Source organism: Lampetra fluviatilis, chromosome 21 (genome assembly GCF_964198595.1).
Source record: "Lampetra fluviatilis chromosome 21, kcLamFluv1.1, whole genome shotgun sequence".
NCBI lineage: Eukaryota > Metazoa > Chordata > Hyperoartia > Petromyzontiformes > Petromyzontidae > Lampetra > Lampetra fluviatilis.
Window position 1 is genome coordinate 9,259,677 of NC_136295.1, and position 25,788 is coordinate 9,285,464.

Below are 25,788 nucleotides of genomic sequence, written 5' to 3' on the forward strand. Positions count from 1 at the left end.
TGGTGAAATCAGACATTTTAGATCGTTTTTATAGTGCCCGAATGGGAAATTCCTTAAAACATATAGAAAATATGTAACATTGGTATTTCAAGAATTATTTACAACCTTTTAGATGCATATCGTGTTTAAACGAGCCACTGGGTTGTTTCAGTAATTGCTTCACATTCACCATTGTAGAAATCATTGTTTCGCCACTGAATAAAAAAACATGTTTCCCCCCCCCCCCTCTTACTTAACAAAGACTAATCTGGAAACCGCTTAATTGGATCCCCTTTCGGATAAGCAATTGATAAATTAATTGCTTTCAAAAAGCCTCTAGAGTTGTGGCGGTGAATGTTGTGGGACTTGCATACAATATTCGCACATTGCACTTGGCAAACAAAATTCACAGCTGCGCTCATAACACTGAAACCCCCGAAGTGTCTGACAAATAGGTTTTGCGTAAAATGAGCTGCCAAAAAGGCACCTTGGTATTGCTGCCTTTGCTTGCCCATGGTGTAAAGTGCCCTTAGCGGTAAGGTGGATGCAAGTCAATACGCTTTAAAAAAACACAACGGTGCAGTGTTGAGTATTCGAAGGACTTGAGGCTTTTGCAGTTTGCATCTCCGTTTTCGGAAATATCAAGACAATCTCCTCTGTTCTTTGAGGTCGCTGATCGGCAGAAGACCGCGGGTTAATTAAAATTGATTTCGTGACACCTGCATGGCAATGTCAGATATGCTGGAACAAAAACAAAAGGGTCAAGCGTACAATTAACAAATGTGACCGAAATAAATACTTCACTCGGCAACGGAAAGAAATTAGCAATTGCAAAGGTTTATATCACAGCAGCCACCTGTCTGTATTGGAGAGGCTTTTTTTGGGGGGGGGGGGTATGTATCTCTCTGTCTGAAGTGGCTGCTGCTGAGCTTAGTTTGATAATAAAAAAAAGATGCCACAGCAGAAGAGTTTTAAATGAATCGTGACCGTTGCTTAGCAGCCAGATTGGTCAAAGCAATTTCATCATAAAAGCCAATGGGCTGTGCGGGTCAGGTACTTTACATTTAAATGGCTCTACAGGTATTGTGCTATGCTGCGAATTATTTTAATAATACAGCTGGCAATTATCGTAGCTGTATACATACAGTACGTCTTTGTAACAGCCTATATATGCGGTTCATATACATGTGCGGAACAACAATAATAGTTTAAGTACATATGACAAAAGGCAATTGTTTGACACAAGCGAATAACGTGAATCAAAATTTCAAAAAGACCCATTCGAATTTCTCAAAATATACACTGACAATTAAGAAGACGCATACCAAAAAATGCTGTTGTTTTTAAGAGCATGCTGTTTCTTCACGTCGGTAAAATATAAACGACCGCAGATGCCTATTAATGAATGACTGCGGTTCTCATTACGGAAGAATGGTGGGTAAATAACATGCAGTAGGGAAGGAGCCATGATATAATGTCCTGTATGTTGAACCTCTTTCGCACCGTACGTAGCGAACCGTACCAATCGGAGGTGCGTTGGAAGGACGGCTAACTCCAAAGTGGTTAGCATACTGGACCTGAAACCAATAGGTCACCAGATTCTTAAATAGCCCCCCCGTCCCCGCTGCTGCCCCCATCGTCTCTGTTCACTCAGCAGTGTAAACGGATACATCACAGGTATACGCAAGGCATGTTCCCGTGTGATGGTGTAAATTGTGGGTGCAACCCACCACTTCCGAGTTGTCTGGCCAACGTTGAAGAGTGAGCTAAAAACAAAAATAGATTTGCCCTCTGGACGGGTGCCCCTACGGCTCTCTCCAGCGGAAACTCTTCCGTAGGCGGTGGCGCGGGGCAAGACATTTCAGGGCCGCGTGGTGTCCCGAACAACGCAGCCCGTGACTGGTGATATCGCCGTGCCCCCGTTATATCTCGGCGAGCGGCGGCACGTCCACTAGTGGCAAGCGGTGGTAAACAACACGAGACAGAAAAAAAAACAAAACAAAAAATTCACCGGGCACTGAACGGTGCAACAAAATAAAGCTCGTCCGCGCAAATCCTCCAATCGTCGCGTCGTTGCACTCCGCAAGCAATTCGAGCACAGACTATGCGAGTAGATAAAATAATAACAGTAACAAAGAGCGGTCGTAATTGCTGCGAATGGAAAGATTCATTGGTACAATCGCGGTATTAACAGGACGCAAAAATAACGAACGTTAATAGTTCGGCAATGCAAAATTTTATTTTTCAATATCCGCATTTATTTTTACACGTAAAATTATCGATGTACCAGGATGGTGGGATTATAGGGTTGTCGTATTTTACCGGTAGCTTCTCCACCGGAATACGTTCGGACAAAGTGTCGAATCGCCCTTGACCCCGGGCGCTGAAATGCCACCGTAAATTTGTGTGCGCTTGATTTGGACGGCGCTCTGCAGAAACAAATGAACAACCCCCCGATGCCTTTAGCCGCGTGCGTTGAGCGTCGAGCGTCGTTCCGCGAGAGGCGTTCTGGTGACCTTGCGAGGGGGAAAAAAGCACAGCGAGGGCATCTCACCAGTCTCATTATTTTAATGGTGGCCGAATAAAAAAAAAACATTTTCTCAGAATTACACACGTGTGGATTAAGTCTTGGTGAAATGTACACTGTAAGGATCACTCGGAATAACATTATTTTCACTTATTTTTAATTAAAACTAATATTTGTGCATCGTATTTTTTTTTTTTACTTCCACAATGTTTCCGGTATCATTGTTTTTGTTGCAATCTGTGTTGTTGCACGATGGATTGCAGCATAAGCAACTCTGGGCTGCAGGCAAATAATATCAGTGGGCGTTCCCAGCTTGCAGCTGCTGGTGCGTTGTTGCATTAGCACAACATATGAAAAGGAATAATTTGAAAAACATGAATATATGGCATCCTATTGACATATATATATGGCATCCTATTGACGTATTCCTCCTGCCAGATAAACACTGGTAGGACCGCGGATTTTTTTTTATACAACTCGCGAAAACGTGCCATGTTTTACATACACGTATTTATCGCTGTAGTTCCTGAAGCACAAATAAAAACGAAAGAACCCATGAATTATGAGTGTGATTGACAAACCACACCTTTGTTGGTTATACGTGAATAATGCATTAAATGCAGATTAGAAAATGCAATACTTTATGTAGTGGCTGTCTTTTGTCTTCTAATGATCACTTGCATTATTTAATAATACTCCACGAACTCATGTAAATTTTAAGATTTAGTTTTGGTTGTCTGTAATGATAGTAATAAAAACCCTCATTACATTATAAGTATATGCTGTAGTGGGGAATTATGCCCAATTAATATATTTACATTAATATTTCTGATATGTATGAGCCCTTTAGTTGTTCTAGACTAATGTGATCGAGCAGCATTTTTGTTAAGAAAACAAACTGTGGACTGGTTCATCTTCTTAGTTCTTTCGGTAAAGTCACGTAGAATGGAAATAATAAAATAATAAAAATAAAACATAATAAAATAATTCTCACGACGTTTCGGCCACAACGCAAGCAGCCGTCCTCAGGTGAAGACCAGCTTAAATATACGCTCCAAGCGTGGTGTTGTTTCATTCAGACGCTGTCTCCCCGACAGACCTGGTCTTCACCTGAGGACGGCTGCTTGCGTTGTGGCCGAAACGTCGTGAGAATTATTTTATTATGTTTTCTTTTTATTATTTTATTATTTCCATTCTACGTGACTTTACCGAAAGAACCAAGAAGATGAATCTCTGCAGTCACGAAAGCTTCAAATCGAAATTGTGGACTGGTTTTGACCGTGTGTCTCATACGCAGAATGAGGCATGTCAAGCATAATACCGCGTACTAAGTTCACACATTCAGCTGTGGATTTGCAGAATAATTGATTATTAGCGCGTTGCACAATGAAGCAACTCTGTGACCCGATTTGAGGTTCACGGTCACAAGCTCACGCCCCTTGGCGCGGTGAGATCTGAACCGGTCCTCACCATCTCGCCTTGACAAGTGTGGCGAAGTCGACTTCAAGCAATCCCCGATGCATCGTCTTGGTTCTTTCGATAAAGTCACGTAGAAGGGAAATAATAAAATAAAAAAAATAAAAACTATTCTAACGACGTTTCGGCCACAACGCAAGCAGCCGTCCTCAGGTGAAGAACAGGTCTGTCGGAAAGACAGCGTCTGAATGAACACCACCAGGCTTGGCAGCGTATATTTAAGCTGGGTTGGAGGGGGAAGGGCGCCTTGACAAATTAATTTGCATATCAAGAGGAATTTAGCATATTTATGGGAAATGCAGATATGGGATTAGTCACTACTTGTGGAATGCGTAGGAGGTGGGCGGGGGGTTTCAAAGTCATATTATGCCCGTGTATTATGCAGGATTAGCAGCATCAAAGGGAGGGAGTAGGGTTAGCATTAATAAAGGGAAGGAATTTTAATAGTATGGAGCTGCAGCAGCTAAACCACCACGTAAAAAACTAAAATATAAACTACATTAGTATCATCAATATACTAAATATACTCTCCAATAAGCTGAGCTACTAACAGTAAGTCATACATTACAATTCTATGTCGCACAAAATATACCCCGATGCATTTGGGGCTCGTGACATTGCCACCAGCTGGCGCGGTTGTGAGTGACCTCTGGGAATGTGGCGTTCTAATTAAGAACAAGCTCGTCATGTTATTGGCCTTCACGTGAAAGTGATAGAACTGCCTTATCGACCAACGGTAGGCATTTATAAAGAATACGAAACGAAACAACAAAGCACTCAAATGCTGTCCCCATGACCCTAATGTCCACACTACAAACCCCCCCCCCTTTGACACTGCCAAAAGCCTAGAGCGTGTAGGCTGTGACCTGCTATTCATAATAAAGGTTTTTGGGTTCAATGATGACGGAAGCAGGTGGGTGGCTTCACTATTCTGGCAAATAATTACCAGCGAAACGTCATACTCAAATTGTAAATGTTGTGGATTCACTTTTCAACACGCCGGTGGGCTAAAGTAGTAACTATTTGCCGTTTTGTTTACGTGACAAATCCCTCACTGATTGGCCATGTCGGGAGGTGGAGGGTCTTGACACATTTATACTTACGCGATCTAACTCAAAAACCTTTATCATGAATACTATTGGTCGCCAAAGTCTCCGTGTTAAACTGTGACCTGCTATACTTGCACAGTGCTACCTTGCGCTGTGACGTCGTCACTACAGACATGGGCGGCATTTTTGTTTGACCACCCTGAATGGGTCTCAAACGGCGTAGCTGCAATGCCGAGAAACTGCAAAATCGCAACGAAGGGGGGGGGGGGACATCTCTCTCACTCGGACGCCTTCACAACCGCCCCGAGACCTCCCCGGGGCACGCATCAGACCGCTGCGTCGCAGCTATTTCTGATACGAGCAATTTAGAATGTTATCTTCACGAGGCAATTGTACGTTGAAAGAATCGTTCTATTTACATGTTTTTAAACACAACAAAACGATCCTCGTGGGCGAATCGCGTCTGGCCCCCATGACTGAACGACACGGGTGTGTGGGGGGGTAGTGAATTGAGTAAATTGAGCTGTGAAATCATGACTCTTAATTTATATCGTGTCGGCTTTCTTTCTAATGCATTTGTTTTTTTATAGAGGCAATGTGAGGGCCCAATGCATCACGCTGTGACGCACGCGTGCACACACCGTCAACATAAAGCCACACCTGTATTCAAAAGCGAGGGTGGCGGGGGAGGGATATAGAAAGATGGGAACGTGCTCGCTGGCCCAAAATCCACACAAGGGTCCCAGCGAAGGGGGAAATTGTTACTTTTTTTTAAGGGAGAAAGGATAACAATGGGAAGACAGGGGGGGATATAACCGAAACACAGCTGACATAAAGAAAAACACATAATGGGCCGCCTAAACGAGCATTCTGTCTTTCCACCCCTGCGAATCCGACTCCCGGTGTGGTTATGGCCCCTTATCCTCGCCCCCTGTCCCGCACCGACACTCAATCTCGCGTCTGTTTTTTGCAAAAAATCTGTCCCTCCCCTGGTCGTTCGTTCCGTTTAATTGTTCTGGCGCTGCATTTATCTCGCGTCTCCCTTGTTAAAAGAGGCTCGCCGCCGGTCGAAATGTTTTTTTGATATTTCAAAGATCATCGATTGATTGTGATTCATGCGACACACACACACACACATGTGCTCCCCCCACCCTCCCACCTTCCCACATCCCCCCCATTGTGAGTTATCACCGCGACGCGTCCACGTGTCGTGTTTATCTGTATCGAGGCGCGTACGCACACCGCCCTTCGCGGCTCGTTGCAGCACGCACAAAGCAAGGTCGTCGTTGCACTGGTTGTTGCTTTAAATAAGAAGGAGCTGTGTGCGATGGAGGAGGCCGTGTGCTCGGTGGCAGATGACGGGGAGCTCTGCGTGCTGTTATGAGATACCCCGTCGGAGGCCGTCGGACTGCGAGAAGGGCTGCGTGCAGAACGAGAGAGAAGAGAGTGAGTGAGAGGGTGACCGAGAGAGTGAGCGAGAGGTGGGGGTTTACATAAAGCAAAGTTAAAAAAAAATTACGAAATGATGAACGAAGCAAAGTGCCGACTACACCGATCATCTTCTTGTTTCCACTGATCGTAAAAAAAAAGAAAAGAAAAAACCCCCCAATAGACTTGCACTCCTTGGCGCCCCCCCTGTTTTGCGTCTCCACTCTCGCAAGAGGGAGCTCTGCTCCGCGTTCAATGAGAGAGGCAAAAATGGTTTATACGCCTCCGGTTGAGCGAGGGCCCAGCAGAACATTTGTAGTTGCAAACAAAACAAAAAAAATCGCAGCCTAGCGAAAGATTCTTACTAAATTTACGCAGACATTTTTTTTTCTGAATGAGAAACGTCGATTTAGTGGAATGATGCTTATGAGTCGGCATCGAGACATTTTTTGCACATACTTAGTTTTTTCGGTAAAGTCACGTAGGTAAATTTTTTAAAATTAAAATTAATAAAAATTAAATAATATAAACACAAGTCTCCGTCATCAAGTGTGTGTTGCCTCCGAAACGTCGTGATTTTTTATTATTTTATTTTTTATTAATTTTAATTTCATTTTTTTACCTACGTGACTTTACCGAGAAAACTAAGAGTATGACTCCTTGCAGTCACGAAAGCTTCAAATCTAGAATGTTTTGCACAGTTTCAAGGATAAAGAAATAACAGCTGTTGTGTCATTACATCTACACCAAGGTTAGAGTAGCCGTGAAGGATGTAATATCTGTGGTTGGCTTGCATGAACAATGAGTTACTGAGAAATAACAGGTTTCTTTTTTCTATCCATGTGTGTAATAGTCTCATTAACTGCTGGGTATAGGGCATAGGTTAATGAGTGAATTAATATGCAAGTGATAGTAACCAATTAACAGCGTAGACTTTAGAAATAATACTCATGCACTTCTCTTTATAATGTATGAACGTTAATATGTTCATACTGTCGTGTGCGTGGGTTTATAAAATCACCTTAGGTGGCTGCCCCACATTAATTTCTGAGATTCCTTCTTTAAAAAAGGTATGATATGCATAGGATGATTCTGTCGTACCAGACTTGCGATTATATATGAATATATTAATATATACTGTATGTATATGTATGTTGATTAAGACGTTTGCTGAGTACTGGGAGGTGACCGTGTAAGAAGTGCGTGACATATAATTCCGGCATTTCCAGAAGACCAACATTAAAAAAGAAAAAATAATTGGCCCCAACTGTTTAAAAATATATAGAAATTGCAGTGCGTTGAATTTTCCTCGTGAATTTTAATACGACACATCAACGGGACCTTTTTTTTAGCCAGTATCAAAATAATGAAAACAACAACAATATAAGAATGGGCGTTTTAACTCAATTCTGGCAAAAAAAAACCCAGGCGTCAAGACTATCCAAACACCAAACAGATATACCCGTTAAAGCACGACTTTAAAAAAACTAAAATCATAATTTGACTCCGGTTGCAGTTTGCAGAGCGCCCGTGTGGTGGCGCTATGGCGCTGCCGTTTTAAATCGCTGCCAAACCCTCGTCCTGCAACGAGGGGGCCGTTGGTGATGATGCCCATTGCGCCCAGATAAGCACCACGAGCCAAACCGTGGAAATGTTGTCGAGGACTGTGTCATCGCGGGCCGTTGCGCGCTCGGCTGGTCTTTTTTTAGAGGTTCGAATTTTAACTGTTGTCATTATTGATGTGCGCAAATTGTTGCGTCTTATATCCACGTGATTAAATCGTCGCTCTGAAATCTTGCTTGTTAAAAGTCGCAACCATCGCACCACTGTTTTTGTTGCATACAATTGCATATATTATCAGCTACGGTGAAAACAACTGCTGGTTAGGAGTTAAAACGGCCATTCTTATTTTTGTTGTTGTTTTCATCATTTTGATACTGGCAAAAAAGTCCCATAGATGTATCGTATTAATATTCACGAGGGAAATTCAACGCACTGCTATTTATATATATATAAAAAACAAGTTGGGGGCAATAATAATCAACATGTGTTCATGTTTGTCTCCTGGAAATGCCAGAATTATATTTAACTCCTTACGATCCTGCAATGTAATCACCCAGCACCTGCACATGATCCGATTTCATCACTCCATCTCTATCAGCGGTCGGCCCTCTCAGACGCTTTCCATTCCGTGGGCGGAACGCATATATATGTCACCCGACTCGAAACATAATTGTCATTCAAATTTGATTTGAAGCTTTCGTGACTGCAGGAATTACTCTTTGGTTCTGTCGGTAAAGTCACATAGAAAGAAAATAAATTAACTAATAGAATACGACGTTTCGATTGCAACACAAGCAATCGTCATCAGGTAGCAAAGAAACCTAGTGAACTTAGAAATACAATGCAATCCAACACAGAGAGTCGCCTAACACAACAGTCAGCACCTCACCTGGTTGATTACGTTCTTCCAAAGATTGCTAAATTTGAGAGAGAGACAAAACACAGACACAGACAGACACACACAAGCAGAGAGAGACACATAACATAGACACGGGGACACACAGACAGACATACAAGCAGAGAGAGACAACACAGAGACACACAGAGAGAGAGAGACACACAACATAGACACACCGTGACGAGTTATCATTGCACCCAACATAACTTTAACGAAAAACAATGTTTTACATCTGTGATGTACCTAACAGCACGTGCCACTGTTTTGTAGATCATGTTGCAAATAACATGTGCAGTTCATGATTATTTTAGAATTTACTTTTTGTCATATATATTTTTTTTACTTTGGGAGGTCTTGATAGTAACCTAGCGATGTTACTCTGCACTCCGTTTTGGTGGTTTCTCAATTCTGCACGTGGTCCAAACCAACCCCGTGCCTCCGATGTAAAACATCGCAAGCACCGTGCGTACATTGCACAAGGCAACACATTTTGGTCTCAGTTGACCTACGAGATGCCAGCAGGCTCAGGTACCACTTGGCCAACGATCTGTGCCATGGCTAGTTAGTCACACTCGTCACGCAGTTTGTAACTTTACACAAGGTGCGCACCCTTACGTTGAACTTTGTTTCGCACTGTGCGTAACCAACCGTGCTAATCGGAGTTGTGGGGTGGAAGAGACAAAACAACAAACTAAACACAACAAATGTGTTCTATAGAAAAGAGTTTTAAATCTAGATTTAAAAGAGCATAGCTCCACAAACTATTGTACTCCACACATTACACAAATATCCCCCGAATAGCTTTAACATACTGGCTGGGCAAGTGCTGTCAGCATGTAGCAACTGTGAAGGCCGCCACTGGACACGAGGGGGTGGGTGACCAGCACCACGCCCGGCCGCCTTTGTCTCCAAGGTGGCTATGTTTACATAGCAATAGCTACTCATTTGAGGCTGAGTCGACGAGACAGGGAGGCTCAGGACCGGTTCAGATAATCGTCACTGGTGGTGGCTATGAGCGGGAATCGAACCCGGGTGGCCGGGTTCGTAGCGCAGTGCGCATTAACAAAGAAAAAGTTCCCCTGCATAGCCTTAACAGACTGTTCGGGCAAGTGCCTGTTAGCGAGCACATACGAAGACATGAACACATTTATATAGACACATACACAACCATTTTCACAGCCATCGAATAGGCTATTTAATAAGGCAAATGGTAGAGGTAGTTGGGGAATAGAAGCAGCTCTGCACGATGTACCTGGTGACTCGAGTTCGATTCCTGGCCCTGGCTTATAACAGTCAGTGTGAAGTCGCATCTCAATCTTGTCCTGGTTTCTCATTCGCCAACCTGCACTGGAAAACAACAACAATCCCCCACGATGACGCAACATGCAGAGGCATTCATCCAGCAGTGGATTGACAAGGTCTGTAAATTGCTACGAGATATTATACAACATATATTATTATTATGAAAGTGAAGGACCCTTTTTTCTGTGTGGACTTTCACTAGCGATCTAGGGCGTTGCTATTATCAAATCATCCTGTTTCAGCCACCTTTTTTACTTTGTTTAATCTCTCCCTCGGCGGTTTAGTAATCAGCTGCCTTTAATTGTTGAATGTGTGTATGTGGTAGTGGTAGGGCACTAACTTGTGGATTACGCTTTAAACCCGGCGACTTACATTTGATTACTGGACGCAGCGCACGTTAGCCGTGCTTCTGTTCTGTAGCCTTCTTGAGGGCATCTCAGCCTCACGGGTTGTGAGTGTATTACCAAGGGGTACGTAATGGTGTGTGTTGAAGAATTACGGCTTGGTGGATCCTCAGTAGTTGCAGCAGCGGTAGCAGGAACAGCATCATCATCATTGCTGTCTGCATCATCTTTATCATATTAATTTAGCATTATCACCATCATCATCATCAATATCACATTCATTGATCATTACAATCATTGTCATTATTATCATTCGAACTATGTCTTCATCTTCTTGGTTCTTTCGGTAAAGTCACGTAGAAGGGAAATAATAAAATAAAAACATTAAAAAATAAAAAATAAAACATAATATTTATTATGTTGTATTTATTTTATTTTATTATTTCCCTTCTACGTGACTTTACCGAAAGAACCAAGAAGATGAATCCCTGCAGTCACGAAAGCTTAAAATCGAAATGTATGTCTTCATCATTATCGTTATCGCCTTTCCCATCTTTAACGTCGTCGTCTTCATCATCGTTATTTTTAAGCAGCGTAAAGCAGTCTTTGGCTTAGCCCTACAAATCTGAACCCCCATTGAATGATGGAGAAAGTCTCGCACACGCAATGAGCGTGTTCGTGTGTGAGAGATAGACAGAGGCTGATTGTCATTTCCGTCTGTTAATGCCGAGCGTGTCAGCATCAAGCAAGCATGGTCCATATTCTCATCATCATTCCCCCAGCTACCGATCGGCTGCAGAATCTTGTTTGTGGATTAAGGGCCCACTCATTGCACATGACGATTTTGGTGGAATTGCTTTTTTGGAAATTACAGATGACAACGGACAAACTCTTCGCAAAATCGCACCCATGGGCCTAACGCTTGCAGCCCTAAAATTGCGTGCGAGAATTGTATATTACAATTGTGTAGCTTTGTACGGTTGCGCTGTATAGCTCTCCGATATTTTTCGAGTTGTACCAAAATATATTCAGCATTTTGTGCATCGCTGAGAGCTGCTTCATTAATTGAACTGAAGAAGCTATCATAATTTATTAGGTGTAGCCCTGTGAGCCATTCGGCTCTTGAATCGGGTGCAACTGCAACAAACAAAAAACAAAAACATGAACAAGAAAACATCTTAAAGTGACTATGTGCAAACAGAAAATTCAAGAAAAGACAGCAAAACATTGCAGAAAAAGCACCGTACACCAACACTGTGTGCAACAATCCCAGTGGGATGCAAGTCAAACAACAACAACCACAAGACAACTTAGATTAAGGCCATCAGTCTAACTCTGTACTACAACAAACAAACAAACATGACCAAACCAAAAACTTTTCGAAAATCACCAAAATAAAGCCATAAAAGCAATGTAACAGTGATCATAGGAACTGTGACCGAATTTTCACAATGAACGACGTAAACAACACGTACTACCAAAACCCTGCAGCCATAGCTGGCTGCATGAGTCACTCCACAACAGCAGGAGCATCAGTCGGAGTGTCAACATTTTTCAGTGCACCTTTAAGATCAGCACACTAAATCAAAACACAGATCATACTTTGCAGCGATCATCCGGAGCGAAACATTGTATTTGAGGCCACTGAATTGCAGTGGCAGCTAGGGGTGGACAACTCCTCTAGAGCAGTTTTGAGTGAAGATCTCATAGGTAGTGCGAAACGTCGAACGTCATGTCGAACGAGAACCTGGACATTGTGTGTTGTTAAAGAAGGTTTTTTGTCGAGACCTGAGAGATGCTATTAATAGCCAAAATATATTTCGGTTGTATGGATATATGTTCAAATTCTTTCACACTTCACGTAACCAACCATGCTAATCGGAGGTGTGGTTTGCTGCTGAAGCAATTTTTCATGTCGATGGTCGTTGGTTAGGCATCAAGTAGAGCATTGCACAATTGCATTCTGTTTTACAGTTATGTGTTGTTTGTGTGAAATATTTAACTTTTAAATTACCAAAAACAATTCCCCCCCCCCCCCCCACATGTTAAATAGTTTTAATCCAGAAAAAACACACAAGATACAATCAAACATATATTGGATTGTGCCCATGGTGTGTTTACAATCTCACAGCTATTTCTTTATCCATTTGCAAGATATTACGGCTGTAAAAAAAAAATCTCGGTGCAAGAATGTGAAATAACAGTTCAAGGGGAAAAAAAACACAACACACCATCTCACCGGGGATTCAGAGTCCACATTGTTTGATAATTCCAAAGGTCAAACTTTAATGAGTCATGTTTTGTACTTCACAAAATAGTGGCTTGCGATTATTTCTTTCTTCCGCCGCTTGATGTACACGCGGGTTCATTTAAACGTGGGCTCCCTGAAAGTGCATTTTGATTTGACTCCCCGTGTATAGTTCTGACTCGAGAGTTATCCGTGGTGATGGTGTTTTTTTGTCCTGCGGTTTGGGTAACTCGCTACGGAGAGAGAGAGACACGGTGCCTTGCGCGCAGGCCTCATTACAATAGAAGCCACTAAAGAATGCAAGACCCTCGCTAAATAATTCATGAACCGTCTGTCGAGGTCAGTATGGCAATCAAAAAGTCACCTGCAATTTCATACAATGGTGTCAAATATAAAGCTATCCATATTAAATATCTCGTTGATTACATTCTAATAGTGATTTTGACATGCACAAGCGAGCTTAATGGTGATGCGCGATGGATTTTTTTTTTGCTATTGTCACCCTTTGTTTTATTAATGCATCATTTTCATAAGCGATGACTGCTGCATGCATGAATAGGGGGGGGGGGTAACCTACTTCAATGAACATACAAATCCAATAGTGCCGCATATTTTATTTTTCATTGCCTCCCGTTCCTCGGTAAACTATGAATGTTTTCAGAGCCGCAACATCTGATCCACTCGTGGGGTTTATAAACGTGAAATGAAATACTCTCCGCCGTCATTGTTTCGCCTTTTTTTTTGCTAGGGACGTGTGGCTGTATAGCGTATCTCTGAACTGTGTTACCACCTTGGCCACAGACACAGTTGTCTGATTCCAAATTAAATTTATGGGCCACATTGGATGATGCGAGACGCACAGAAACAACGGCTTTGAATGTACGCGGGAGCGACGCTTTGCTGTGTAAACCCTCAGATGCCGGATTCTGTCATAATCCGTGAAAGAAGCAACCAACACCGAATATGACTTTTTTATTTTCTTGACGGCCGTGTAATCCTGTGCAATACCCCCCCCCTCCCCCCGGGGTTAATGCTTAAATCTGTACGACACCAGCAGGTCTCTCCCGACGAGTGGAAAATAAGCGCAGGATGCACGCGTAGCGAACACGTGGCATTAATTCTCCGACAACTACACCCGCCGAGAATCCTGCAGGGATTCCAAATAAGATTTGTAGATTGTTGGCTAACCTGTCTGTTGCTGGGAAGCACCGGCCACGTTTCACAAGTTGCTTCTTTCTCCCTTTCAACTGTTGCTCGCTAATGTTAAGCGTGGATCAAATTTCTTAGAAATATTGATTCAAGGTAAATTTCCACGTAATCCACTTCGTTGAAAGAGCTGCCTAGTCGTGATTGTCATGCTAATTTAATAGCATGTGTCATTCTGGTTGAGTTGTGCAATTGATGGGAGCACGCGATTTGCAATGGGAGTGTTGCCAGTTCAATCGCCAGTCGGGAACTCAATGCATCATGCCTCTGGGGTCAACACAAATGCATGCCACTTCGCGGGCAGTAGCTTTACAATTAAGGAAAACTCACCACCCCCCCCCCCCCCGCTACAGGAATTATTTAAACCGAAATTGAGCACCTCCCAAACTTTGCCTTTAAGAATTTAATGGTGCAGTTATATTGTATAGGGAGAGTGTGCATTGCATTGGTACAGATGTGGGAGTTGTAACAAGCCGTCTTTGTGTCAACGTGTTTTCTATCTCGATGGCCAAGAGCTGCTGGCAGAAAGCTCGAGTAGCATCCCCGACAGAAACAAAACCACATTAAACATCGACCATGATATATATATTGATATATTCCATGTATTTATAATGGAGACAAAAAAATCACATGGATTGGGGAACGATCAGAAGTCGGACATCATATTGACTATGGAGGAAAGGAAATTGGCTTGGGTGAAGACGCTTCATGAGAAGGGATCATGGATAAAATTAGTGATGGAATGGCAGCCAAATGAGAGAATATTCCTCGGAGGATTAAACTATGTATATTTATTTATTTTACTAGGTAAGGCCCACTGCGCTATGTAGCTATTTTTTAGAAGCGACATGGCCACAAATGATAGCTCAACAAAGTGGCTTATCGCACGTGTAAATCTATGAGCAGCCACATACCTATAAACGCGTGATGTTGATTCTAAATGTGGAGGGAAAACCCGGAGGACCCGGAGAAAAATCCACGCGACCACAGAGAGAGAGACACTCAAACACCAAATACACAGCAGACGTCAGGGTCGGGATTGAACCCACGACCTCCTGAATACCACGCGAGATAATTAACATTTCCTAGCCACCGTGGATGGTCACTGCAGAGATGGAGAAATGGGGTCAGTACCTGTGCAGGAGTGAGATGGACTGTGGCATTGCAGGAATTAGAATGGCAGTGGAGCGAGGAAACTTCCTTCAAGTAGTGGACAGACAGTGACCTATACGCATGGCTATACATGTGTCAAAACTGTACGTGCAAGGGTTTGCCTTTTCAAAGATTCGATTAATTGTTCCGATTTTGTGGCGAGGATACAATTCAATGATCGATTGATTCAGTTTTTGTTGTTTCGATTGTCAAGTATGTAGCAACACAAATATGCAACACTGCTATTGACTGTGATGGGCATGCACGAATAAATAAATAAACGCCACGTGATGGTCAATCATATGAATGTAGCAGCATCTAGTGCATGAAAATGTTTTTTGGGTTAGATCGCGTTAATATAAATGTGTTGTTCAACCCGCCATCATCCGACACAGCCAATTAGTAAGGTTTGTTACTTAAAATCTGGCTATCGCCTGATGAGGCTGGTTGTAATTACTGGCGAAACGTCGTTACTCGAATTGTAAATGCTGTGAGATTTACTCTCCAACACACCAATGTGCTGCACTGGCAACGAATTGGCATTTTTTTGACGTGACAAACTCCACCTATTGGCCGTGTCGGGTGGTGGCGAGTTTAACGACACATTCACATTTACGCGATCGAACCCAAAAACAACCTCTATTATGGATAATATTGGTCGCGAAAGCCCTACTACGTGTTAAACTGGATGAAAAGCATCGCGAAAACCCCGCTTAACGTGCAACGGTGCACGAATCGAAACAAAATCTAAATTATGACGCGCTCAACTTAAGAAACGGAGCGCATATCGTCCGCCAAGTCAGGCTCGCATCGTTCCACCCCTGCTGTGCATAGGAACGCTTAGGTCTTCGATCTTACGATTTGCCGTTTTTGTATCTCGAGAGTAAGGAACGCGGACGAAATGAGACAGAGAGACGGCAGAATATCAGGGGGAAATGTAATGTGTTGCCTTCACACGGGCTTTGTCTCGTAGATTGATGACATTTCTATCAGATAATTGCCCAGATCCCCAGTCTGCTCCGCTCATAATGCCCTGAGCTGTTTAGAACCCGCCTTTTATTTGGCTGCTAGGGGGAATCGGTCTGCACATATCAGCGTACGCATTTATACCGGGTTTTAATAACCATCTTAATTAAGGCCACTGTACTGAAGATGTCATACAAAATCTCTTAATTCATCATTTCACACGCCCATTGAATACAAATGAATAAGAACTACATATATACACTTCTTGTGCCCAATTGTTTTTATGATCGTCGGATTTAAGATTTAAATTTAATTTGATTTACATTCTAATCTAAGGTGTGTGCCATATGCAAAACGATCCATTTCATATCCGCGAAAAACGCTACGGTGTCATAACTTAAAAAGAAGGGCAATTTTTATTTATCTATTTCGGAAACGTCGAGCCAATATCCGCAGCCTAATTATCTTCATTAGTCACGCACACAGGTGGCGCGTCACAGTAACACGAATCATCGCGTGCTGATAGAACAACCCGGGAACCCATCTCGGTGTCTTTAAATTCTTGGTGCGCACAGAGGTGGGGCGGGCAGGTGGAGACGACGCCGACCTGACGATTGCGAAGAGGAGATCACATCCCCACCACCCCAACCGCCACCCACGCAAAGAAATGCACACATGAAACCCGTTCGCGAGGTCTGACGTTATTTTGCCGACCGTGGCGACGTTAAATTTCGATTTAAAGCTTTCGTGTCTGCAGGGATTCATCTTCTTGGTTCTTTCGGGAAAGTCACGTAGAAGGGAAGTAATAAAATAATACAAATAAAACATTATTTTATTATGTTTTATTTTTATTATTTTATTACATAAAATAAAACTTAATTTCATTATGTTTTATTTTTAATTATTTTATTACTTCCCTTCTACGTGACTTTCCCGAAAGAACCAAGAAGACGTGGCGACGTTGGCGACTTCGCGTGTTCCGACCCAAACACGGGGATGGTCGTCGGGAACCTCCCTGCCTAAATTGGTGCTCACGGGCCAAGATACAAATTGCAGGGACGCCACGCCTCTATGGCTGGGAGGAAAGATAAAGGAGGGTGGGTGGAGGATCACCCACCCTCCGACCCTACTTTTTTAAATCCTTTATATTAAGTTCACTTGCTTGCTTGCTTGCGCGCTTACGACCGTGCAAATCTTTCGGTCGTTTTTTAACCCACTTCCCGTGATCCAATCGAGCTGACATTTTGCACACAGACTCGTTGTGCGTGACAATTTATTTTCGTGAAAATTTTTTTCCAAAATTTTCTACTTTTTAGGAAAAAAAATGTTCATATTTAATTTAAAATACCAATGTGATAAAAATAAAACTCTTACTCAAGAAAAACAGAAATGAATAATAAAATAAAATCGATGCCACGCATATAAAGGATTTATAGTGAAAACTTTGTTTTTACGGGTTAATTTTTTGAAGCACTCGAGTAAACCCTCCCCTCCAACCAACCAACCTCCTCCTTTCCACCCTACATGCCACCACCACCACCGTCGTCTCGCAAACATGAGTGTCCGCTTTAACCCGTTTATTTCAACTGCCGCACAGTGGGGTTGGCTGCCTGTGCCAAAACATTTCTGTCGTTGTTGTTGTTGTTTAAACGTGCAACAATTTTTAAAAAGCCGCTGTCGTTTTTTGCGATAACGGAGCAGAGATCGCAGCCGTGACGTCTGGCGCATTCTTCGCGTGCGATCTGCCCGAATTGAAAATTGCGTGCGCTTCTTGCAGATGCCTCAGCTGGTTGGAGGGTGATCGGGTGATGGGCGCAGGGAAAGGGTTAGCAAGCGAGCGAGCGTGCGTGTGTGTGAGAAACGTGCATGAACACAACCACCAGCACCACCACACTCCTCCTCCTCCTCTCTCGCCGTAACCCATGCCGACCACCTGTGGTGGTGTGTGGAGTGTGGCAGAGACACGCGCTTATTCCGCGTTGCAATTCGCAGCAAACGGTTCAGCGACGTCTCCATTGTCGGGGAAACGGATTATCATCGCTCTGTGCTCGTGTTATTTTGTAGCAAGATAGAGTGGTTTATTTTTTATTTTTTTGAGTCTCGCTTGCTGCTGCTGCTTCTTCTTGAAGAAAAATGCTTCTAGGTGAGTTAAAGATGTGTTGTGTTGCGTTGCCGAACAGAAAACACATCACAGGGACATAAATTAAATAAACGTTTGCTTTTCATGGCTTTGCTGTGTGTGAGCCTGTTAAATCAGCTTTCCAGCCAGGGCCTATTATTGGATTGGTTTATGCTTTTAAGAGTCAGGAATGCAATGCATTGTTCTTGCAAAACTTAAATCGCAGATCTCAATTTACAGATTCGTATTAGATATACTCTGTATACATATGGGTTTTAGATAAAAAAAAAAGGACTGTAGATGTAATACAATTGCTACTTTGCTTTGCATGGTGCTAGAGAAAAAATTCTTGGTCAGTCAAATTAAATATTCAAAGCCCATAAAATATTATATTTTGAAAGCCGTATTTTAAAGTAATGAAGGTCCTATGTTTCATGAAATTGCATTTTGTAATCTAAGAACTTTACTGCACGGCTAACAAAGACGAATTATTACTTACTGTACATTATTCATATTTATCTCAGAGGTTGAATGTTCACAAATGTAATATTCAACTTTTCAGGTGTTTTAATTGTATTGATAACACGTTACTTTTGTTTTACTGTATTGTATGAAAAAATACAAATGTTGATTTGTATTATATATAATATCTAGATCATATCAGTGTGGTACTCACTGTTTTATAGCTTTATCAGTTTTTTTTTACATAAATGGGATTCAATATTGACTCAAAAAATCTGAGCCATTGTTGGCTTATCTTATAGAATGCTATAAGCCTCTCGTGTGTGGTTATCGCTTAAAGGTGAGTTTATATGTGGAGAAGAGATCACATAAAACGATACATTTATATAAGAAAGGGCGAACTGAAACTCTTTGTGAAGAATGCATAAATGTAAAAGTTATCTCAGGGATTCTGTAAATTGATGTTCTCAAGTGTCTTCATGGTTATCTGTAGGTTGGCATCATTTACCTTTCAGAGTACAATGTCTCTATGTACCGCATAATAATATACCATCTTCCACCCTGTGGATCATAATAGAATTTCGTTTTGGAAAATACAGCAGTTGTATGACCATTCATAACGAGCATTCAGAATGTATTTTTTTCCCGACATCTTTTTCAAAGAACACAATTGAACGAAAACAATTAATCTCTTTTTGTAAACAATAGCTACTTTTGATATGTGTACGGAAAACACATCGGTGCAATATTATCGGGATTGAATTTGGGGGGGGGGGGGGGGAAACAGCTTCATTTCACAATTTGGTCACGTGAATAAGTTGCAATTTTTCACAAGCAACATATATGTTTGCGTGCTTCTATTCTTTGTTTGGAATACCAGCTGAAGTTGTAACAACTTGGTAATGCTACCATATCATAATGTAAATCATTGACAGGGGCAACCACGTGCATTGATGAGAGTGGTCACTGTAATAAGATTGAAAATTTGAGCAATTGCACGTTGCATTCTTATGAAAGGCCACTTCTTGGGGTGCTGCTAGTTGTGTGAATCTCTCGCATTGCAAGTTGTATATCCGTCATTATCAGCAGCAGCCGTGACCAATTCACTTGCTTAACGAAGGCTTTGCCAAGCCGTTGTAATATGTCTTGACTCCGTGATATAATAAACTATTTAAAACTATTTTTAGTTTTCCAAGTAAGGCCCACTGAGCTATATTGCTCTTTTTCAGAAGTGACCTGGCCACAAATGTTAGCTCAACAAAGTGGATTATCACGTGTACATTTCTAGTGGACAAATATTCTACCGAGGGGGTATGTTTCTAAAATGATGATGCTGGATGCAATTACCAGCGAAACGTCGTACTCCAATTGTAAATGTTGTGGTTTCACGCTTCAACACACCGGTGGGCTAAAGCAGTGAACTATTTGTCTTTTGTCAACGTGACACTTGTTTTGCCGATTGGCCCTGTCGAGTGGTGGAGGGTTACGACACATTTATAAATAACGCGATCTAAACCCAAAAACGTTGATTATGAGAATTGTCTCCAACTTGTTCTCTACCCACGTTCCCCGTGCTCTAATCCACGTGTTGTGCATTCATTGCGAGCCTACGTGGCACATGGATCCGAAGGGCGATTCGGATGTTGTCTGACATTGAAATTGTCATCATGCTGAGCATAATAACTGAAAGGAGAGCGATAACACGCACTGTTTGGTTGTTTGCATGTTGGAGTACACAACAAGTGTGTGTCCTATCCTTTGAAGAGCGACACAGGGTGTCGTGTTTGAAGCTGCCTAACAATAAGTGAATCTGCAGCTCTCTCCCATGCGTTTTCGGGTTCGACCGCGCGTCGTCCGGCACGATGTCCAACGTTTCGCTGCACTTGCTGGGAGCTCCTGCAAGAAACAGAAGAACGCGAGGCGCGAAACCAAACACACGTCGGAGAGACGCACAGCACAACCTCAAAAGGCTGTACAGTCGTAATAGATCAATCCCAAATATGTACTGATGATCACCAACATCATTATTGCTTATTACAATGTTAATGATGTCATTTACATATTACGAAGTGCCATAAGCAGTGTCCCCCCCCCCACCCCGATCCCAAATTTATTTATGCGGAGGGATTCCATCCTAATTTGTCCCGTGTCTTCCTTGGGCTCTGGAGTGGTTGTTAGCATTAAAATGTATTATTTCAGTTTCGACTGCCACCAAAAAAAGGTTAATGGATTCTTATTCCATATTTTAGAAGAGTGATTCAGCAAGCAGGCACTGCTCGGCTTCCCGAAGCCCATTGCCGTATTCTGTGCACACAACCGCCGAGCATTAAAGCATTTGCATGTTTTTTGCCTAATCTGTTCTGAAATAGTATATAACGTTTAATGAGGCCTCTTTGGTTTGGTTTGCCTTTGTAGCATGAAAAAAAAGTAAAACTATACCAAAATGTTACGTTTAACAATAACAAATAAGACTTGGTGGGAGGAAATTAAATTTCATCCCAAAAAGAAAAAAAATCAAAATCAAACAGTGCCGAACCGAGGTGAAATATGAAGCATCATGTAAAGCAACCTGACTTCTGCAATTAAACGCCGCAGCAAAATGCCTACAAGAATTACTCGTGCAGACCATGGGGAAATGTCATGTTTGCCAATAGAAAAGATCAGCCTTGCAAAAAAAGAGGAAGCCAAAGGAAATGCAGGAAGATAATGTTGCAGTAATGTGTTTCAGGTCGTTCATTTTTTTCAAGAAACGGGTTCATGGGATCGTATTTTTAGCACTATACCTTCAATACCGTTAAAAAAGGGGGCTTAAAATAGGATGGTCATTTAAAATCAGGCGTCCGTGTTTTAACAAAAAATCGAGAAATATGGAACACATTTTCTTGTCTTCGTCTTGAACATTTTGAGACATCTTTTCCCCCTTTCAAAAACACACAGCCCTATTTTTACAGAATATTTTTTACAGGTTAACGACTAAAGCATAATTTAGACACCCGCCCCGCCAACCAGAACTCAACTGTATTACACTCGTAATCCGGCAATAAAAACAAATCGCACTACACGTTGTATCACAATAACACGTCTTCCCAACCCTTCCTTCTGAGCCGAGCTACTAGCCGCCAATTATACGCAACATCAAACCTGTTCTTTCTGGCTCTCCGAGTTGCAATATTAGCTTAGATTGGTTTTATGCGCAGAGCATTGGGCGGTTTAGGGGCACGGGGGGTGAGGGGGGGTGGTGAACATGTCCGGCTTGGATAATCACACCGTTGCAGTGGCCATGAAGACGCATTTAAAATGAAAAGGAAGTTTTGAGAGTTAGGCCATAAAGGTGAACTAGGAAAAAGTGGCTAGAAAATTATTTTCGTTCCCACACCTGGGCACTACTTTTTAAATGCATTTTTTCATAGACAAAACCATTATCGACTTTATGTTAAAAGTTCTTGGTCAGACGATTGTTCCGCGAAGCCTCATCACTGATGATCAAAATATGATTACGCGAGGAAAGAACTATTGCCGACTTTAAACAGTAATAAAAAAATAAACTGCAGGATTACACATGGATAACTTTTATTTTCACGCCCAAAAACAATAGATATTTTTGATTAAAATGAAAAGAATTTAGTGCCCCATATATGGGAACGGGATTAAACGTAAAACGTCTAAGTGGCGTGTGTGTGTCTGTCTGTCACGTCGATCTGTTCCCTGTCTTGTGCAGCCAATGCTTGCCCGGGAGGAATGCTTCCTGCGATGGTGCGGGGACCGACTGGACTGTTGCAGCCTGGTCTGGATATCAATCCGTTGCTGCATTTCCCACTCCTCGCCAACCTCAACAACAACGTGCGTCCCGCTTACACCTCGAGTGCCAGGCGCGCGCAACGGTGTCCGTTGACTCGCGGATTGAAAAGACATTTTCGTGCGCTCGCTAAAGTTGTTTCGTTTTGTTTTGTATATATTTTTTAATTGATTCGTTTACCTTTCCTATACTTTGCACTCCTGTTTTGTGTTTGTGTTGTTCGTTGTTGTAACGTTCTGACCTGCCCCAACTGGACATTTGTGAAAAAGAGCTTTATATCTCGTCGGAATCCGCCAGAAAAAAAACATCTATTCGGATTCAAACACGTGCGTCGAATTGCGCGATTGAGATTATATTATTGACGGTTCCTGCACTGTGTGCCTTTACCTCTTGGATGATTAATCAAAGTGATGTCCAGCTTCTCTACTCTTTAACAGCTATGAGGCAGTGGTGAAAATTCCACATTCCTATGACAGGGGGTAAGTTTAATCCATAGGGCATCTACCGTTGACTTCCACAAAAAAGTGGTACTTATTTATTAAACCGTGCGAGGAGATGATGGGCTGCGTTGATTCCCAACCAGGATTTTTTACTCGCAACCTCCCGATCGTGAGCTGTGCTCACTCCACCGCTCCGTAGCCGAGGCCGACTACAGGGGTTATGGAGCAAACAAATGCGTGCGAATGACAAAAGTGAAATAGAGAAACGAACGCAAAGCGAGGCAATGACAACGAGAGATAATTTATTTTGGAATTTTATCGCGGCTATGAATTCGCGACGATTTGTCTAACCGAAGCGCTGCACGCATGCGTTGCATCATCTCTGTTACGCACGCTCGCATGGTCACTCACGAGTGGCCCACGCTCAATCATCCTTTTCAGAGACATATATTGTCAATTCCTCCTTCCCCCACCTTGACCATATCTCATTAATATGTTGTATAATCCAAAAAATGGGCTCTATCGCAATGAATCACATCTTACTTAATGAAAATATGCGTAATATGTCAATGTGGGTTGTCACAATGAACTCTTATAATTAGATAATTTTTCAAACACTTTTTTGCATTAGCACCTTCAGCGTCGGCACTTTAAATTGCGCATCAACTTTCTAGCGCCAGGATGTATTTAAAAGTGGGTAATGATTAAAAGTGCACACTGCGCACACTGATATTAATAGTACGTATGTGACTGCATTTTAGTCAAAACTCGATGAAAACATCTGCGTAAAGTTTTCCGTGGCATGGCAGCTTGGGGAAAATGAGTCATGCGGTTGTAGAAACAATGTGTCTAGAGCAGTATTGAAAATTTGTTTACGAAACAATTGTGATATTGGTTTTTTGACCTGTGATGACCTTGTGGAATGTTGGCAATACAATTTTTTTGTCGAGGACTCTTAATGAAAATGTAACAGAAAAAGGGCGATGGGATCAGGAGATGCTTTCGAGACATGTTGATTACTCTCTCCCACAAATGTACAGCAAATTATTTGGAGTAAAAAAATAATAATCATGAATTGAGAAACACATCACGGGCAATAATGTAAATTACAACTATGGGAAGAATATTTTAAAGATGATTACCATTACCGAAATATCACCAAATAAAATATTCTTGTGAGTAAAATGCGGCATATTAACCTCATGGTGGTACCCCGGGGTACCATCGTACCCCGGCTCTCGCATAATGTCCGTGATGCAATAATGCTTAGTTTGTGGATGGTCGGCGATGCGGCAATCAACTCATCTCGACGAGCTGTACACGATGCACCACGATGGTGCGTGCGAGCGTTCAGGGTTTCAGCGCATCGTCCTCACTCCGTTTCGACATCGCGGAGTGGCACCGATTTCGGATTGATTGGTACCCCAGTCGCGGAGTGAAGTAACACCCCTGGGGAAAACTAGTGTCCCACAAATGAAATATTTAATTGCCTCGGCCATTTTGTATTATTTGCTACCCTGGGGTACCGCCATAAGGATAATATGTTTCCCAAATAAGAATACACTTGAATAACATTCATGGACATTGTATTGAGGCTAGGACAGTAACCTCGGGGATGGAGCAATTCCCTGGGCATGTGTGCAGTTGATAGGTGGATTACGGCGAGGAGTGGCAACTTTGGGACGCCTTCTTCCGGCAACGGATTGACCATGGCTGCTGATGATGATAGAGAGGAGACACCACGTAAAGAACTGCCAAGCTTGGCCATAATGTTATTATTGCAGATTCAAGCATTTTTAAAAATTATTATTTTAGAAGGAAAGGCATGCGATGGTAAGTTATTCCAGTCAATGAAAGCTGTTGCTGTTGACCGGTGAATGATCCAATGGATGGGTGGTGTCGCGTTAAAGGAATATTTTAACTGCGTACACGGACGTTTGAGTGATGAAAACTCCAAGACGAGGGCAGAAACAACACGTGGCCGTCGTCCCCCTTACATCATCCCGTGTACCGCTGATCCCATCTGTAATTGATCGTCAAACTACGACTCGCTACTCACACAAGACAAGGATAGTCCAGGAAAAACAGCAGCAACGGTGGTCATCGACACCATTGGAAAGTGGTCTCATCAAGCGGTTGCGCAGGGCGTGGTCTGACACGGTGACGGAAAGCACCCACACTCTAATCTGCGGTCAATTGCGTGACCCATCTGGTGGCCATGGGGGAGGCATTACTCGGCAGTAGGTGTTACTGGTGACGTATCATGGACCTTCTTGGCTCTGTGGGTCTTACCCGAAATATACTGAGGCGAGCGCGCAAGTGGTGTGGAAATGGCTTCAGCGCAGTTCATTCCAACATCCAAGTGTTCTATTTTCCATCTAGGCTGAAAAGGTCACTTTGCCTGTTTTTTTTTATATTTGTTACGTAAAACGATGGTATCCGCTTTCACGTTGCGCCTGAAGGGAAGACCGTCAGATGTGCGGCATGTTTGCAAGTGTCGGTGGATTGTGTCAAGCTACTCAATTGCAGTGCACCGGGCACGCATGGCTCGGGAAATTGCGCCTGCTAGAGCAAGATACACGATCCTTGACGGGACCTGCTCAGCTGATTCCTTTTGCAATAACATATTAAGGGACTATTTTGGCAGTGGTGCACAGCACACAAATCAAAATGTGCCAACGTGTTTGTCGTCCGCACTGCCTAATAACAGAAAATAAACGATCATCCTCACCGTCAGCCACGATTTATTTACTACTGGATGAATGGCTCACCAGACTAAAGCCACCCGCCCCTCATGGTCTTGTGGTGCACATGAGCTCCACAAACGGGGCTC

The 25,788-nt window shown here is 42.6% G+C and overlaps 1 protein-coding gene across 1 annotated transcript in view; it reads left to right on the forward strand.

Moving 5' to 3' along the window:
- LOC144938212 (zinc finger protein 385D-like) overlaps nucleotides 1–25,788 on the forward strand; it is a 107,632-nt gene that overhangs the window by 51,250 nt on the left and 30,594 nt on the right. The window contains exon 3 of the mRNA XM_078866028.1: nucleotides 22,438–22,559. Within this exon, the coding sequence (XP_078722154.1) occupies nucleotides 22,438–22,559 (122 nt within the window). The remainder of the gene's footprint in view (nucleotides 1–22,437; nucleotides 22,560–25,788) is intronic.